Raw genomic sequence first — 14185 nt, 5'->3', positions numbered from 1 at the left:
TAACCCAATTACCCAATACCCAAGCCCCAAGCCAATTTCTAAATCCCTAAATTAATAATGAAGTCTGAAAGTAAAACCTTCTTCTTTGAAACTTGAAAGTAAAACCTTCTTCTTTGAAACACCATTCACCAAACACTTCCAGTCCACTGCCAGTCTGCCACCGACGTCGACCCACTGTCCACCGTCCACCATCGTCAACTCCTCCATCTGTCCGCTACCAGCCGCCACTCGCCACGCAGGCCAGCCACCGCAGCAGCCAGCAGCACTGCTAGTCGTCGTCGTCGATCTCCGCCTGCCGGCTCTCTACAGGCCCACAGCCAGTCAGCAACCACTCTCATTCATCTCTCAACTCTCATCTCTCATTTTCGTCACTCGTAAGTCATAAGTTTCTTATGCTTTTATAAAACACATCCAAATAATAATAATAATAATAGTAGTAGTAGTAGTAGTGAAAGAAAGAAGATAACTAAGTTTGTGAAAATGCTTTTTTCTTTTCTGTGCAAATCTGCTATTTTGGTATTGAAGCTGAAGAAATGATAAAAATTTTTGGTTATACTAAATGATTTTTGTTAGTCTTAATTGTATGATTTAATTCAAATCATTATTTTTGTTAGTCTTAATTGTATGATTTTTTTGTTTTTCCATTATTTGCTATTTTGCTAATACTAAATGATTTTTATCTTATGACTTTTTTTTAATTAATAATTACAATTATAAAATTAGAATGATTCTTTATGATTTATAATAGATAAAGAAAATTTAAGTACTTTTCATATAGATTGAAAATAATAGTGTGCGTAATATTTTTTTTTTGGAGTTTTGTGTAGTGAAAAAGTGTTGTAAGATGTTGATTGTTGTTCTTGTTGTTTGTTTCAATTTTGTATAGATGGCACAAGCTGGAAATAAGGGAAGTGAAAGTGGAGCTTCGGATGAGAGCATACCTTATACCTCATCTCCAAGTGAGGTTGAAGTTGATGTTGATACTTCAAAGAAAAGAAAAACCATGGAACCTAGAGCTAATTGTTGGAAGCATTTTGAAAAGTTCACCGATAAAAATGGAGCTAGTAAAGCCAAATGCAAGTATTGTGCAAAAGCTTATGCAGCTTCTACATCATCTAATGGTACATCATCAATGAATACTCATTTGAGAACATGTCCTAAATTTCCTCGTGATACCGTAGATAAAGGTCAAGATCTAATTAATTTTCTACCATCTTCAACGGGATCAAAGGAAGGGGTCATTAGCACTTGGAAATTTGACCAAGCACATAGTAGGAAAGCTTAAGCCAAAATGATAATTGTTGACGAGCTACCATTTAATTTTGTTGAGAAAGAGGGTTTTAAAAACTTCATGAGAGTTACAATGCTGCAATTTCATATTCCTTCTCGTAGAACTGTGACGAGAGATGGTTATGAATTATACCTTGGACCTCTATACAAAAAATAAACTACATGTGTTTGACAGCCCACTTTATAGATAGATATTGGATTCTGCATAAAAGAATAATAAATTTTTGTCCTATTTCTAGTCATAAGGGCGTGGATATGGTGGCTTGCATTACTAATTGTTTGCTTGAATGGGGTTTGGATAATGTGTTAACTATTACAGTTGATAATGCTAGTTCTAATGATGTTACTGTGAAAGAAATGTCTAAAAAATTGAGCAATTGGGGAACTAACATTATGGATGGTGAACATCTTCATGTGAGGTGTATGGCACATATACTTAATCTTATTGTGCAAGATGGGTTGAAGGAAATTGGTAAGTCTGTCAAGCTAGTGAGACAAGCCGTGAAATACATTAAACAATCTCCCGCAAGACTTAGAAAGTTTAAAGAATGTTGTGAATCTAAATTGATAACTTGTAAGAAATCATTATGTTTAGATGTTCCTACTAGGTGGAACTCTACATATTCGATGCTTGATATAGCACAACATTTTGAGCTTGCATTTAAAAGATATAGTTTTTATGATATTGGATACTTGAATCATCTTCGTACCTTTGGTTCTGATTCTTCTGAAAACAAAGATGAAACTAGTGTTGATGATGGAACTAGTGTTGAAGATGAATTTAGTGTTGAAGATGGAACTATTGCAAATATTCTTTCAAGTGGTGACTGGAAAAATGTGAGGTCAATGGTGAAATTTCTTGAAACTTTTTATGTACTTACTTTGAAGGTTTCTGGTTCTAATTATGTCACTAGCAATACACACTTTGTTGAAATTGCTGAACTTAATCTCATTTTGAAAGAGATGATGACAAATGAAGATCGTAATTTGAAAGAAATGGCGGAAAGTATGAATGAGAAGTTCAAAAAGTATTGGGGTGAACAAAAAAAAATGAACAAGATGATCTTTATTTCATCTGTCTTGGATCCCCGTAACAAGCTTGATTATGTTCCATTTGCAATTGTGGATATGTTTGGAAAAAAAGTTGGGGAAAAGCTATGTACAGAAGTGAAAAAATACATGAAAAAATTGTTTGAGTATTATGTCAAGAAATCCCCAAAAAGCTCTTTACATGTACCATCTTCATCCACTTCATCTGGCAATTCATCAAGTATATCTAGTGTGAGTGGTTGTGGCAACTTTGTAAATAGAGGAAGATTGAGAACGAAACAACAATTTGAGAAGCATAAAGAAGTTAGTGGAAGTTCAAGTAATAAATCAGAATTGGAAAGATATCTTGCGGAAGATATTGAGCTAGATAGTGATGACTTTGATATATTAATGTGGTGGAAAGTTAAATGAGCCGAGATTTCCTATTCTCGCGGAGATGGTTCGTGATGTGTTAGCACTTCCCATTTCAAGTGTCGCATCGGAATGTGCATTCAGCACAGGAGGTTGTGTTCTTGATCCCTTTAGGAGTTCATTAACTCCTAAAATTGTGCAATCTCTTATTTGTGTTCAAGATTGGCTTAGAAGTGAGTCTTTTCCAATCAATATTGAGGAAGATTTAGAGTATCTTGAACAACTTGAACTTGGTAAGAATTTGATATTTGTATTAACTAAATTGAAATTTCATATTTTTTTAGATTTTGCTTTTAGTGGGACTGAATCTAGTATAATTGATATATAGTTGCAGCTTGTAAGTTCAACTATCAACTAGTGATGTGCGGTAACGAGTAAGTAAAGAACTTATTTACATAAATTGCTTGATAGTTTTATATATTCAATTATGAAATGTAGATCATTTGTCTGAACAGTTCTGTTTTCTCGCAGGTCCATCAATGTTTTGTTATTTTCTTGGTTGCTATCGGCTAGAACTTGGAAGCTATTGCAATGGAGGTTGCAAGTTGCAATGATGTTTTGTTGGTTTTCTAAATCTCTTTGTTGCTGGAAGTTGCAATGAGCCAGATAATGATGACTTTAGTTTGTAACTAACTCTATTTTAGTGATGGACACAAGTTTGTTGAACTTTCTTCTAGTGTTGTTGTGATGTTGTCTTGAGTCTTGACTTTTCATAGTTTTTTTGTTATTATCGATTGAGTCGATATTTAGTTATCACGATGGCCGTTTTACTATTTTTTAATTAAATTTAGTTAAACCGAAACCGAACCGAAATAAAACGAACTGAATTTATAATAACCAAACCAAACCGAATTTATCGATTGACTCGCAATGCATGATTTTCTGCGATGCATGAATTTTCTGCGATGCATGAATTTTCTGCAATGCATGATTTTGCAATGTATGACTTCCACGATGCATGATTTTCCGCGATGCATGACTTTTACGCAATGCATGATTTATGCAATGCATGACTTCCGCAATGCATGATTTTTCAGCAGTATATGACTTCCCCAATGCATGATTTCCGCGATGCATGACTTCCGCGATGCATGAATATTTATGTCGTCTCTGTCGATAACAACGGCAAAACGACCTCCAAATAATATACCGACTTGATCGATAATAACAAGTAATAATAAAATGACTATCTCTTCTGGGGTGATGCATTGTCTTGATTGACAATAATTATCTTGTTTTGATAACGTAATGCAAATAGCGTCCTCTACAGAAATCGTGAAATCCTCGTTGAGATTCCTGTTTGATTCCCCTTTGAATCTGGCTAGACACTTTGTAAATTTCATATTGTTGCGAATGTCTTGAAATAAACAAACACACTCTCAAGCATCCTGACACAAACGAGATGAAAAGCCTCCCGCTCTCAATAAAATCACTGGTTTTGGAGATAGTTTTCTCCTCTTTGGGAGCTCTCTGTATTCATCCGTCGGGAGAATTCGGCCGATTTCAAAGCAAAGCTATAAACCTGCATCCACAGAAAAATTTTCCGTTTTTAAAACATACTGATCTGTGTCGATTCCTTCAGTTGTTTGCTCCTTGTCTTGATATCTCCGGTTGATTTCCCGATTTCCCGACTCTTGATAGATAAGAAAATATCTTATGCCAAAACAAATGAAACATAAAAGGGAAATTTTAAGAGAAACAAGAAATTTTTAAGATATAGTATCTTGAAAAAGTCATTGCCGAGTCATGTCATATCAGGCTTAATGAGTTCCTTTGAATCTGACACTTGCTGATGAGTTTCAGAGGCACTGCGGACTTGTAGGGAAGATTCTAACGAAATTTTGAGGCCATCCTTAAAATTTCTGTCCCAGTTTACTGTCTTGCTTATCTTTCTACTGTAATTGAGCAGATAGCGGGATTTTTGAGATCTTCTCAAAAATTCTGTCCCAGACGCAAATCTCAAAACGTCTTTAGTTTGACTTGCTGAAGAGAAGGCTTCTTCTGGAGAATTTTTGAGTCCCTCTCAAAAATTCTGTCTCAGTTTTGCTGTAAGAGGGGATAGAACTTACGGTAAGTATGACCGAACCCTTGTGGCGCCTACGTATCCCGTTGATGCAGGGATCAGGTCGAACGTAGTTCTCCTTAAAGGTTAATAAGCATAAAATTTATAAAGAAACTGACCGAGGATGACAAAGGCCGCCTACGTATCTCCTTTTTGAGAATTCAGGTCGAACGTAGTTCAGATAAAAGAAGTAATTAAAAGGGATAAATGGGGTAACCGAAGCCGACATAGGCCGCCTACGTATCTCGTTTTCGAGAATTCAGGTCAGACGTAGTTCATTACAGGAGGGATAATAATTCAAATTGAACAAATACAAGCAAACAGAACGATTACAAGTAAATAACAGAAAAATGCGAAAATGGAACTTCACACATAGTATCTCTTGACAGCATCTGAGTTGATAGGGTTGGGCCATACAGCGCCATCCATCTCTGACAGGACCAAAGCACCTCCAGATAATACTTTACGAACCATGTAAAGACCCTGCCAGTTTGGCACGAACTTTCCTTTGTACTCGTCTTGATACGAAAAATACGCTTAAGAACCAACTGACCAACTTCAAAATTTCTGGCTCTTACTCTTTTGTGAAAAGCGCGAGTCATTCTCTGTCTATACAACTGGCCATGGCAAACGGCGACCATTCTCTTCTCATCAATCAAAGCCAGTTGATCAATCCATTTATTAACCCATTCGGCGTTACTTAATTCAGCTTCTTGGATGATCCTCAACTATGGTATCTCGACCTCAACAGGTAAGACTGTCTCTGTTCCATATACTAGCAAGTATGGAGTAGCCCAGTCGATGTTCTGACCGTCGTTCGATAACCTAGTAAAGCATATGGTAACATTTCATGCCAACCTCGCTGTTTGTCAATCATTTTCCTCAAAATCTTTTTGATATTCTTGTTGGCGGCCTCTACAACTCCGTTCATTTGGGGGCGATAGGCAGTTGACTTTCGATGAATAATCTTAAATTGTTCACATATCTCTTTCATCAAATGACTGTTGAGATTTGCGTCGTTATCAGTAATGATGGATTCAGGAACTCTAAATCTGCATATCAGATTGTTGCGGACAAAATCGGCCACCACTTTCTTGGTTACCGACTTGTAAGAAGCCGCCTCCACCCATTTGGTGAAATAATCAATGGCGACTAGAATGAATCTGTGCCCATTAGAAGCGGCTGGCTCTATAGGACCGATGACATCCATTCCCCAAGCTACAAAGGGCCAAGGTGAACTCATGGCGTTAAGTTTGTGAGGTGGTACCTGTATCAAATCGCCATGCACATGACATTTGTGGCATTTTTGCACAAATTTGCAATAGTCATTCTCCATAGTCATCCAGAAATAACCGGCTCGAAGGACCTTTCTTGCCAAAGTAAGCCCATTCATGTGTGTACCGCAAACTCCAGCATGTATCTGTTCAATAAGCCTCACAGCTTCAGCAGCATCCACACATCTTAAAAGACCCAAATATACAGGACTTCTCCATTCAGAAAGAAATTGAGAGCCATACGACGTATCGACTTCTTCTGATTAGATGTAGCATCTTCCGGATATGTTCCAGACTCCAAGTACCTCTTTATGTCAAAATACCAAAGCAGACCGTCTGGTTCTGACTCAACATGTGAACAGTGGACTGGATGTTCCTTCAAATCTATATCCAGTGGGTTGATGTAATCAGTATCCGGATGTTTGATCATTGAAGCGATGGTGGCAAGAGCATCAGCTAATTCATTCTGTATTCTGGGAGTATGTCTGAACTCGATCTTGCGAAACCTTTTTACACAAATTTTGCACACACTGTACGTAAGGTATAATTTTCGGGTTCTTCACAGCCCATTCTCCTTGAACCTGATAAATCAAAAGGTTTGAATCTCTGATAACCAATAACTCGTAAACACTCATGTCAATGGCCATTTTCAAACCAAGAATACAAGCTTCGTATTCAGCCATGTTGTTTGTGCAATTGAATCGTAGAGCTTCCATAGGATAGTGCTGTCGAGATTCTGATACTAAGACTACTCCAACACCTTTACCTTGGTGATTCGCCGCTCCATCGAAGAATAATCTCCAACCTAGATAAGCTTCATAGATATCTTCACCCACAAATGACACTTTTTCATCGTGAAAGTAAGTCTTGAGTGGTTCATATTCTTTGTCAACGGGATTTTCTACAAGATGATCAACCAAGGCTTGTGCCTTTATTGCATTCTGAGTCGCATACACGATATCAAACTCACTCAACAGCATTTGCCATTTAGCTAACTTTCCAGTCGGCATCGCTTTCAGAAAAAAAGAACTTCAATGGATCCATTCTGGAAATGAGATATGTAGTATATGAAGACAAGTAGTGTCTCAATTTCAGGGCAAGCCACGTCAGAGCACAACATGTTCTCTCTAGCAAAGTGTACCGAGACTCGTACGGAGTAAATTTCTTACTTACGTAGTAGATAGCCTTTTCCTTTTTCCCTGTCTCGTCGTGTTAACCGAGTACACATCCAAAGGCACTATCCAAAACAGACAAATACAGCAACAAAGGACTCCCTTCTCGTAGCGGAACCAGTACTGGCGGGTTAGACGAATAGCTCTTGATAGCGTCGAAAGCAGTTTGGCACTCCTTAGTCCACTTAGTCGAGGCGTCTTTCTTCAACAACTTGAAAATAAGCTTACACACCACTGTTGATTGTGCTATAAATCGGCTGATATAGTTTAACCTCCCTAAGAAACTCATCACCTCTTTTCTCGTTTTCGGCGGAGGTAACTCTTGAATTGCTTTAATCTTGGAGGGGTCAAGCTCAATACCCCTTCTGCTGACTAAAAATCCCAACAACTTCCCAGCTGGGACTCCAAAAGCGCATTTGGCGGGATTTAGCTTCAAGTTATACCGGCGCAAACGTTCAAAGAATTTTCTCAGGTGTGTCAAATGATCCAAACTCTCGCGGGATTTGATTATGACGTCGTCCACGTACACTTCATTTTCCTTATGAATCATGTCATGGAAAATAGTCGTCATGGCTCTCATGTAAGTGGCACCGACGTTCTTGAGGCCGAACGGCATCACCCTGTAGTGATATACACCCCAAGGTGTAATGAATGCCATTTTTTCCGCGTCTTCTTCATCCATCAAAATCTGGTGATAACCTGCATAACAGTCCACAAATGACTGCATCTCATGTTTGGCACAGTTGTCAATCAAGATATGGATATTTGGCAACGAAAAATTATCCTTCGGACTAGCTTTGTTGAGATCTCTATAATCAACGCAGATCCTGATTTTTTCATCTTTCTTGGCGACCGAAACGACATTGGCCAACCAGGTTGGATATTGCGTTACTTCCACTAATCGAGACTCTATTTGCTTGGTAATTTCTTCCTGAATCTTTAAACTCAGTTCAGGTTTGAATTTTCGAGTCTTCTGTTTCACCGGCTCGAACCCTGGGTTGATAGGTAGCTTATGAGATACGACGTCAGTACTCAACCCCTGCATGTCACCGACTTCCCAAACAAACACATCGCTGTATTCGGCAAGCAAACGGACCAGGCTCTCCTTCTGAGTTTCATTCAGGTAGGTGCTGATCTTAACTTCTTTGACGCACTTCGAATCTCCCAAATTCATAGTTTCTGTCTCCTCTAGATTTGGTTTATGTTGATTCTCAAACTGTCGAAATTCTTCTGCAACATAGTCTGGTTCCCCACTTTCTTCGTAGTCATCAACCTCATCATCATTTGTCTCATTTTCCTCATGACATGACATGACATTGGCAGGTCTGTAACTTACGTTACTGAAATCATAAACACACAAAATTAGGAAAGTAAAGTATAACAAGCAACTAAATAAACAGATTCAAATAAGGAGGCCTTCAGTTAAAACAAAAATGCAAACTTGGGTCATGGCACAGGGCCATGTCGCCTTTTTAAACATCACGATGGAAATTCAAAATTCGAGAAATTAAGAAAAATGTAGAAATGGTGGGTCTCGGGCATCTTTCGGACGACCATCGATTTTAGTATGCATAAAATAACTCCTTTTTACCAAAGAGTTTGGGACATCAGGATTGGCGTGGAAGTCCAATTCTGTAGCATCTCCCCTGGTTCAGCATAACGAATGCCAGCTGGCTCGACCTTCCTTGATGATAGCATTGATCTCCTTGAAAAGGTCACAGATTCCTTCCCCACAGTCTTCTGGCTCGGCACACTCCCGGACTAGAAAGGATTGATACAGATGCGGTATTGGTTTAGCAAACTCTTGATCCTTTTTTCTCTTAATCTTCACATCATCATCTGTGGGGATGTACCCCGAACCATATTTTGATCCTGTAGCAAGGACTGGAACTGGCTCGATCATCCCCTGGGAATTTCTTCCCAATTTGAAACCTGGTTCGAACCCATTCTGCAGCATTACCGTGGTGATCATTCTGTACATGGCCAACATGGGGGCCTGCGGGGAAAAATCCTCATCAGTGGCATTTACCAACTCCACCGTGTAAAAATCTGAACCTTACGACGTCTCGTCAAAGACCGGCACCTGCTTGCCTGAGTAGCTTCTTTCACTGTGAACAACTAGCTCCTCATTTTTCCATACCAGTTTCATCATTTGGTGAAGAGTGGAGGGGACGGCTCCAGCCATGTGAATGAATGGCCTTCCCAAAAGAAGGTTATAGCTGGTGTCGATATCCAACACTTAGAACTTCGCGTCGAACTCCGCAGGGCCCATTTGGAGGGTCAAGTTCACCGCCCCCAATGTGTCTCTTTGCACACCATCAAACGCTCCTACATTAACCTGTTTTTGATCCAACTTTCCGAGTTCAAACCTCAGCTGCTTCAATGTGGACAAGGGGCATATGTTCAAACCAGATCCATCGTCTACCAAAACACGATTGACAACCTTTCCGCGGCATATCATAGTGACGTGTAGAGCTTTGTTATAGGATCTCCCTTCGGCTGGCAATTCATCATCGTAGAAGCTAATGCGATGTCCCCGAATGACCTGGTGAATCATGGCAGCTAGATTATCGCTGCTTGTTCCTGAGGGCACATACGTGTCATCCAGAGCTTTCATCAAAGCCTGTCTGTTGGACCAGGAGCTCATCAGTAGGGCCCACACAGAAATCTGGGCTGGAGTCTTCTCCAAGTGTTTGACAATGGAGTAATCTTTAGGCTGCATTCTTCTCCAGAAATCCTCGGCTTCTGCTTCACTTATTGGTCTCTTGCCATGATCTTTCTTTTGCCCTCTAAGAGCAAGCTCATCAGGAGTGTAGCATCTACCAGATCTAGTCATGCCTTGGGCCACAGCCATTTCTATGACAAACTTAGGTTAGCCGAGAGTCTTCGAGGGCACCAAGGCAACAGCCTTTGCAGTCGTTAGAATAACGAACTCTCCTTTTTCCCTGACTCTCATAGAAGCGACAGCCTTTTCCAAGTCTTCCTGCACCAACAGGAATAATCCTCTTGGTTTCACACTCATCTTCGTCTGTTTCTATCATGTTGATATTTCCACCCCTATGATTCGGCAGCGAATTTGTATTGACGTTCGGCGCCGCAGGCTGAAGGGAAACCACTTCCTGGTCGATCAAATCTTGAATCTTGTGCTTGAGATTGATACAGTCTTCAGTGTCTGGTCCAACACTGTTGAAATGATAAGCACATCTCTGCTCCGGTTTGTAGAATTTAGAGTTGACATCCACGGGCTTGAGCCCCACCGGGTGGATGTATCCGGCCGCGGATAATCTTTCAAACAGCTGGGTCCGGCTTTCATCCAGCGCGGTAAAGTTTCTGGAGGGCCTCTTCTCAAACCTGGGACGAGAAGGACCATACCCGCTTTGCTGAGGGGGAGGAACCTGTTGATAATTGCGAGCATTTGGGCGAGGAGCTTGGGTTCTAGGGTAGGGATTTGTCTGGTGATTTGGCACTGGAGCTTGGTAATTCGGGAGGGGGCTTTGATATGCTGGAGTTTGGACTTGATATGTGGGGGAAGGTGCTCGATAGCTTGACTGCACGTTAGCACAGCTGGGAGCTATATTCTTGTAAGGGGGAGGGATTTGATAAGATTGGGGGTAATTTGGGTACAGGGAGGGATGGATTTCGATATGAAAAAATTTGGGCATCTGGATAAGTGGGGGCAGCATTGTAATTGCCGGAATGATTGGATTATGGACGATAGGCTTGGTGAGACTTTGGTGGAGGCTTGGGGCTGTCTTGAGGACGTGATGAGTTTCTGGGGACTTTTCTTCACCCGTATGAAATAGCGGCAATCTCGTCTCTCTTCTTCCTCACCAGTCCAGAAGATCCAGGCAATGCGGATACTTGGACTATCTTCCCCGACTTCAGGCCGTCTTCGATAGTCTCACCAACTTTGACTATCTCGGCGAATTTGGCTCCGACTAACAAAATGATTCTGTCGTAGTATTCGGGTTCTTGCACCCGTACAAACACTTCTACAATCTCTTTTTTAGTCATTGGAGGCCTCACCCTCGCTGCCTCTTTTCTCCATCTATAGGCAAATTCCCGATAGCTTTCTGTCGATTTCTGCTTTATTTTCTCCAAGGAGTACCAATCAGGGACTATCTCGACATTGTACGCAAGTCTATCAATGAAATCTTTTACTAGTGCGCTCCAACTGGGCCATTGTCGAGTTTCATGTGACGTAAACCATTCCAGGGCCTCACCGCATAAACTCCGGCTGAACAACCTCATCAGTAAAGCTTCATCTTTGCCAACTCCCACGAGTGGTCACAGTATGCTCTTAAATGCGCCATGGGGTTGCCTACCCCTCCGAAGGTATCAAAATTTGGGATTTTGAACCCTTCAGGAAGGTTCAAGTCTGGGTGGATGCACAATTCTGCATAGCTCAATCCAGCGACGTCTGGAATGCATTGCAACTCTTTCATTGCCCTTTTAATCTCCTCCTTTATGTTGATCTTTTCTTCTTCCCTTGCCTTCCAGTCTCTCTCCTGCTTCTCATAATGATCCAACTCGGAACCATGCACCTCATGTTCGCTCGGGACGGGGACTTGGAATGTAGTTCTTTTTGGGAGGGGTGGAGCTATGGAAGGGCTCGGGACGTTTTGTGCAGTTTGGTAGTTTTGTGAGTAGTTTTGAGGGTTAGTGTTTTGGGTTAAGTGGGGATGTGGTGCTTGGGGGTTGAAGGTGGTCGGATTTTGATTTTGATTTTGAGGTGGTGGGGCTGTTTGAGCATTCTGGGGGTGTGGTGGCATTTGAGGAAGGTTATTTGGAAGCGGTGAGGGTGTTTGATAAGATACGGAAGCATACATGGGGTTTTGGGCTGTTAAATCTATTCCAAACGGATTGTGCACAGGTGTTGATGGCTGGTTCTGAGTTGGATCCAAGTTGGACGAGGGGAAGTACATCAGGGGCCTTGCATCAGCAAAATTTGGGCCGAATCCGGGTGGAGACGTGTCCTGCCTTCGCTGCATCTCGACCCTCATATCTACTATCTGCTGCATCAGTTGCGCAATTAGTTCATTTTGTTCTGCCACGGTGGGCTGAGCCACCACAACGTCTGTGAGGCTGACCTCGTCGTGATTATCTCCCATAGTTGTATTTCCTCTGTCTGAGTTTGGTCTGGGGAAGGAATCCGTAGGACCTTTCGATCTGGTAAAGTAGGGATGATCTGCCAGCTTTTATCGACACAAACCAGTTAAAGGTACCTGAGAAGTGAAACAACTCAAAGTCAAATTTGTTAGTGCATATTCGGAGTACAAAATGCATAATATCGCATAGAAAGCAGATAAACACATAAGTCACTTCGTTTGAGGATATTTTAACCCACGAATGAGGACGGAAATATATTTTGAACAAACAGGAATTTGTTTGTTTAACGCTATCTCGGGAAGGCTGAATCACGTTGAGCTATGGTATTCTCGGGGCTGCTTTTCGATGCCCGTTAATCCGATCTTCATATCTTCATAACACGGAGGAGAATGAAAATTTTCAGCGATAGGGGCCAGGCCGGGAAAGTTTGCCTAGGTATCTCACAAGGAGAATTCAGGCCCAACGTAGTTCGAGTTTAGGATGAAATATTTTCGTTCATTTTTTCATTGCGATTACAAGGAAATTAAAAGACAACATTGAAATTCCTAGACGATGACAACAACATTTTGGTGATTTCTCCCCTTATGGTTGAGTCGTTCCGTTCCTTTCAGACAGTCGGAAATGGAGGCTTGTAGACGATTTCCTCCTCATCGTCCTCCTCGTTCAATTCATTGTCGTGGCCATTGTCGTCTACTCCCTGGCCACGAGCGAGGTATTTTCCGCTCTTTAAGTTGCCACGGGTCAGCAATTCCTTAACAAGTGACGCGTTTTTGGCCAACAGTACGGCAGTCTCAATATCTATCTTTGCTTCTCTCGCCTTTCCTTCGTGTAACTCCAAACGAAGCAAGTTTAACATTTTCCTCAAGCTTTCGGTTTTCATCTCTACCTCTTTCTTTCCTTTTATTTGCGATGCCAGATCCTCATCCAATGTCACGGCTGCAGCTTTCTAGATTGCTGTGGTCATGTCTACTTTGAGTCCTTCCTCCTTAACCTTCTGAATTTCTCGAGTGACTCGCTCGATCTTTTTTCGCAATTCCTCTTCAGTGAGCTCCGTCTGGACGTTCTTGCCTTTGTCCATAGCGGTGATTCACCTTTCCTGAGACGATAGAGCGGTATTTAGGATTTGTGGTATGGGAGATGGGCTTTTGAGTGAGAAACCTGAGACTCGGAAATTTTGGTCAGACATTTGTAATAGTAGCTTCTGTATATTCTTTGGAATTTCTGGCTAAAAGTGGGTTTATGACATCCTCATTCAAAGCAACATAACACATAAACATTTAAATACACATATATATCGCGTCCTAATCATGCGTGGGGACCCTTTTGTGCCAAGGGTAGGCCTAGCGCATTCAAATGATGTATGTGTGAATTTAAACCAAATAAATGATTCCCCCCAAAATAATATTTAATAATGAGTAAAATGTTCAAAAAGGGAAAGAGACATAAAGAAAAACCCACGCAGGGGCCATTAAAAAGTGCAACAAAATTAGGCCTACGCAGGGGCTAAGGTAGTGTAAATACAAGTAAAAACCCACGCAGAGGTGATGTCCACTATGCTGCTCCGGACGGTCCTGCTCCGTTGTCATCTTTCTGGATGTTGTGCTGCTGAAACATGTACCTCAACATCAGTAGAAAACCTTCACCCAGACGCCCTTTGTCTTCCAGACTCTCATATCGCATCCACTCGATTTTCTGCTGGATCCAGCTGTCAAACTCATCATACCCCTGCCGCAGTCTTTCGATCTCTCGAGTCACCCTCTCAAGAGCATCTTGATTCTCTACGAACTTGGCATAGACCTCATTGGCCTCTTCCTTCA

At 41.2% G+C, this 14185-nt stretch overlaps 2 protein-coding genes and 1 long non-coding RNA gene across 3 annotated transcripts; 2 read left to right on the top strand and 1 right to left on the bottom strand.

Moving 5' to 3' along the window:
* The first annotated feature begins 886 nt into the window (after positions 1 to 886).
* LOC138337523 (uncharacterized) lies at positions 887 to 1285 on the top strand. The gene has a single exon (XM_069287438.1). It carries the CDS (start codon positions 887 to 889, stop codon positions 1283 to 1285), a length of 399 nt encoding a protein of 132 aa, XP_069143539.1.
* Positions 1286 to 2463: 1178 nt separating this feature from the next.
* LOC138337123 (uncharacterized) lies at positions 2464 to 3430 on the top strand. Its single transcript, XR_011210548.1, has 3 exons — positions 2464 to 2984; positions 3036 to 3125; positions 3223 to 3430. It is a non-coding gene; the product is annotated as an uncharacterized lncRNA (long non-coding RNA).
* A 1749-nt stretch (positions 3431 to 5179) lies between these two features.
* LOC138337522 (uncharacterized) lies at positions 5180 to 7097 on the bottom strand. Its single transcript, XM_069287437.1, has 4 exons — positions 6619 to 7097; positions 6393 to 6572; positions 5672 to 6273; positions 5180 to 5331 (listed from the first exon to the last, which is right to left on the bottom strand). Exons 1-4 carry the CDS (start codon positions 7095 to 7097, stop codon positions 5180 to 5182), a joined length of 1413 nt encoding a protein of 470 aa, XP_069143538.1.
* Positions 7098 to 14185: the final 7088 nt, after the last annotated feature.

This window comes from Solanum lycopersicum, chromosome 7 (assembly GCF_036512215.1).
Source record: "Solanum lycopersicum chromosome 7, SLM_r2.1".
NCBI classification, from domain to species: Eukaryota; Viridiplantae; Streptophyta; class Magnoliopsida; order Solanales; family Solanaceae; genus Solanum; species Solanum lycopersicum.
The sequence above is the reverse complement of the archived record's forward strand: the minus strand, read 5'-3'. Positions and strand labels throughout refer to the sequence as shown.